The 4,629-nt window shown below is 41.0% G+C and overlaps 2 protein-coding genes across 2 annotated transcripts in view; both read right to left on the bottom strand.

Moving 5' to 3' along the window:
• The window catches only part of LOC118427878 (estrogen receptor beta-like), a 14,094-nt gene that overhangs the window by 8,407 nt on the left and 1,058 nt on the right, over positions 1-4,629 (bottom strand). The gene's annotated exons all lie outside the window — the stretch shown is intronic.
• LOC118427877 (ectonucleotide pyrophosphatase/phosphodiesterase family member 7-like) overlaps positions 1,674-4,629 on the bottom strand; it is a 15,174-nt gene continuing 12,218 nt past the window's right edge. Inside the window, exons 7-8 of the mRNA XM_035837839.1 lie at positions 4,439-4,549; positions 1,674-1,984 (exon numbers count right to left, since the gene is read on the bottom strand). Coding sequence (XP_035693732.1) covers positions 1,778-1,984; positions 4,439-4,549 — 318 coding nt within the window. The 3' untranslated portion in view covers positions 1,674-1,777. The remainder of the gene's footprint in view (positions 1,985-4,438; positions 4,550-4,629) is intronic.

The raw sequence follows: 4,629 nt of genomic DNA, 5'->3' as shown, positions 1-4,629 counted from the left end.
TCTTTCCATTAGTGGCCACTGAAGAAGCTGTACGTAGCAAAACTAGTTTGGCCGAAAGGCTGAATAAAAGCTCAAAACTTGAACTATGCGGCTCCAGATGTCTTGCTGAGGGACGACTGCAGTGTGCAAGATGTCGGGTAGCTAGCTTGAGGGATGAATCTACTCTACTCTAGACTATTTAAGTGCGTTACCTTATCAAAGCTGTTTTGTTGTTGATAAGATCTTAGTATCACAACCCATAATATATTGACGTAACGTCTGGTACCCTAACATCGGGCAGACTTTTAAGTCTTCTTCTTCTTCTCCCTTTTAAGCGCCAACCTCATTTTGTTGAGGGCTCTGGCACTTTGGTGAAGGTGTATCTTTATGCAGAATTGTATCTTTATGCAGAAGTGCGCCATGTTTGTTTTCATCTAGCCTCTAACAGGCGTTTGTACGGGGGTATGGAGAGTAGAATTCGTCAAAAAAGGGAATAATTGGAGAGTCAGTCCGAAGTTAGCAAGCTTTTCTCCTCTGATCGGCTATCTCCTCTGGCAAGTTATTTGTCTCCTTGGCCAATTTTTCAAGTGACATATAACGAATAGTTTGGTAGAGACTACTTTTATCCACGGGGCTGCAGCTGAATCAAAGAACCTAATCCTGTACATAGAGCTGTCGTTAAATTGTGCAAAGTAGGGGTGGGTACCGGTACCGGTACAGAAAATCCAGGTCCGGTTCAGGTCCCGCGGATCAGGTCCAGGTCCGGACCTGGACCTGATTCAGTAGGTGAAAACATGTGAATGGACAATACTCAAAACAATGGTCTATTTCTGCCCTACAAGTACGATTGACTGTAAAACTTTGTAGAAACAAGTTTTCATCAAAGCCCCTAGGTAGAAATGACTATAAACTTTACTCTACTTCACTCTTGTTATTTTCTTCGACCGGTAAGACCCCCCAAAACTTTTGAATTCCTGATCATATAATCTGTTCATTTTTTGATAGGTCCAACATCCGGTCCATCGATTTTTTTCAGGTCCGGTTTTTCCATAAGAAAAACCGATTTTGTGCCGGTACAATGTACCGATACCCACCCCAAGTGCAAAGTGTACAATCATAGGCATTGCGTCACTGAGTAGAATTCAAACGCCAAGCATAGATTTAGTACTCACGCCACGTCTCTCTGCAGGACTCCCTTTTGTCCTAAGGAAAGTTTCTGTTAAACCTTTAAATGTTGTGACGACAATCATATACACTACTGGTACTGTTCAATATGCATACTGTTTTCTGTTGCATACATGACCATATGGCATTTACTTTTCTTTTTAAAAGGGCAGCGTAGCTCGCGGGAAGCACCACAAACTACGCAGGCTGTTATGAGGAAGCTCAGAGTTCAGCGTTAATGTATAGTGTTCCGTTTAAAGTTACCCTTTGCCCCACTTCGATTAAGTTTCGATTCTACAGGTCATTGACTCACTGCTTGGACTCACACGTTTGTAAAAACGTTCTTTATATTTCACACACTGTAAGGTTTATACATTCTTTGTATTGATATGATTTGATTGATTAGGTTGTGTAACATACAGGTACGTTCTGTTGATGATTTCCGGGTCAAACGAACATTGGTCCGTAATGTTATTTTTGAGACGGTTTTGTCTTATGTTAACCCTATCCCAATGTTATGGCTAGTGTAAAGTTAAACTTTTTTTTGTCTAAATCGAATAAGACCAATAAAGCACTCTTCTTTAAAATATAATACAATGTATTGTGTTCGTTTCATCAAAGCTCCTTGGTAAAATTAAGAGTAAGTCTGACAACCTAACAAGATGGCGGCTGCAGTTGCCATAGTTACAGCCGCCGTGTTTACTACGGCGAGTTGTCCACTGCTGACGTCATCTCGTAGCATGCTCCCGACCAATGAGAGGGAGCCGTTGTTCGGAGCCGGTGCCACGCCCAGCACTTGGCACATGAGAGGGTAGAGATTAACCGATTCGAATGGCGCCACCTAGGGATATAAAATATTATTACATGTAGACGAAGGGTACAGAAAGACAAGAGTTGCTTTATACTGATGAAGTCGCCAGAGCATGAATTCAACAGTCTTAGACAATATTACAAATATTACTAACGCTAGTTCACCTTTATCCGTGGGGTGATCTATATCCGCTGTTTATAAAGATAGGTTTAATTAGGGATATCAAGTCTACGGACAGTGGTTTGAAACTGCAATATTTCAAAATATTGCAATTTAAAACAACCGTCCACTTCATATTATTGACAATGACAATTATTACGTTTAATTTTGTATGACGTATGTTTAATTGACAATGACAATTATTACATCAGTATGTAAATAGATTTTCTATACATCTGACACTCTTATTTCAAAACATGCATATTCTATCGTCAGGAGGAGTTCGGGTGTATCTGCCAGCTTCAATTTGGAGTGGGTGATCGCTGATCCTTAATTTAGTCATATAAATTTAGTCGTATGTTTAATTGACAATGACAATTATTACGTTTAATTTTCTGTATTGTTGTATGGGTTTTAAATTTCATTATTTGTACTTAAATAGACCCCAGAAAGAATAGTGTGATAAAATTATGTATACACTAATGAAGATCTAGATAAAACAAACAAACAAACAAACAAACAACTCCCAACCACTTGGTCCAGAGGCAATGTCGCTAACTACTAGACTTCGCTCATAAATCCATGTACATGTATATAGCAGCACGTAACTATTGATACAGAAACACTCGTGATACACCAGGCGGAACCTAGAAAGATACAACCAATTTATCATTCCGCAGATAGAGAACTTCTCCAGACCGTAAAATGGGGCTCAGTCTCTGTACCAGCGCCAGGAGATAGAAGACATTTATCACGTTACATCTTATCCGGGTGTGTGGGGCCCACACGTGTTAACGCGTGCAGAAAGGCGTTTGAAACAGTCAATTTGGCATTCTGTAGACCAGAACTAGCCACAGACCATGTGATGGTTTTCTGAATATGCCTCTCCATCAATCTGGAGTCTGGACGCTAGTCAACAGGGATGGCCTCGACTTGACGTAACATTCTCCCCACAACTGTAGCCTTTTGATACCAAATTTGTTCAACTAGCGAGGCCTCGAAAAATATGTCATCTTTCCTTTATATGTTAGGGCGCGGTCACATAGGTCGTGCGATCGTCGTACGATCGCTAACCTCTGGCATTTTCGGGGACAGCCATATGCACGTTTTCTGCAAAGTTCAACTGTCTTGGTACACAAAATGCTGTTTCGGATTTATGTCGGGGAACCGGTTGGTTTGTATTAGCCTGTCATTTTTATCAACGTTGCGATAGAAAATTGTGCTTGTACAATGTGAAGCTGCTTAATTGAACTACTATTATAAAAATACCAGTGGGCTGATGCTTCTCAGCTTTACAGTTCTTACCTGTATCTTCATCATCACTTCGACCAAATAGTTCTTTTTTCAAATGCAACCTTTATAGTTCATGCCCCTATCTTTCAGAACCTTAATCAGAAACACGGCATCAGTTTGCACTCTCATCGGACGTGGGGCACGCTTGCGGCATTGCGGGGTTCGAAAGATACTCAACGAATTTTCTTACTTTTTGTGTATTTTGTCGTCTTCTATGTTATACTTTTACGTATTACGCAATATCTGAATTATAAAAAATCGGCGAAAACAACAAAACAGTGACGCAGTGAACGAACGCAGGAATGCCGCAAGCGTGCCCAACGTCCGGTGGCGGTGAGAGTGCACCTTCAGTCGTTACGGGGGTTGGTAGCACCTTTGAATGCACGCGGCGATGGTTTGTAAATGATCATCAGGCCAAACGATCTGTAGCACGTGCGTCATGGCTTGGTTTGAAACAATCTGATGGATAGAATGTATAATCTGATGAAGACGCTCCTAACGGATTAGAAATTCCACCCACGATAGATGTAGAGAACCTTTCCTTATCTTCTAGTCGTGACTGCCTCTTGAAATTGACAACGTGTTGATCGATATATATTCCCATTATAAGATATAGAAGAGGACATGTGTTGTAAAATCTATTACTGCTGAAAAGTAAGTTGGAAGTTGGCCGTATATGTTCTTTTTTTCTAAAAAAAAAACGTTATAGTATTATACTGTTCACGCCCATGATTTCATTCTGAAATTCTTTTTGTCATTGCGGTGGCACTAGTACTAACACATTAAGTTACATATTCTTGATGGCGCTACTACATTGTCTTTCGTCTTTTTCCATTGATGTTTTCTTAGTGAAAAATACGGTAATTGTTGGTCCCCCTGAAAGATTGAAACTTACGTCATAGTTCTCGTTTGTTCTTTTTGTTGACGTTTTCTTTGCCGACCCTCGTGTGAGGTTGAAACTTAGGTCACAGTCCTCTTTTGTTCTTTTTTCCATTGATGTTTTATTTCCTTCCCTGTAAGGTTGAAACTTACGTCAAAGTCCGCCTTGAAGCTGGGTCCGAAGGCGCGGAAGTAGGCCCTCATGTCCGGTAGCCTCGGGTCCCAGCCGTGTTCGGATAGCAGCGGAGGGTAGCCTGGGTACGTCTGCACAGGGAACGAAATGGTAAAAAATTGGTAAAATGTCGTTTCGGTTAGTTTAGGTGGTATCTCACTACACTTGGGGG

The sequence above is a fragment of the Branchiostoma floridae genome, chromosome 12 (genome assembly GCF_000003815.2).
Source record: "Branchiostoma floridae strain S238N-H82 chromosome 12, Bfl_VNyyK, whole genome shotgun sequence".
NCBI classification, from domain to species: Eukaryota; Metazoa; Chordata; class Leptocardii; order Amphioxiformes; family Branchiostomatidae; genus Branchiostoma; species Branchiostoma floridae.
Note: the sequence above shows the minus strand (reverse complement) of the source record. Positions and strands in the feature narration are given on the sequence as shown.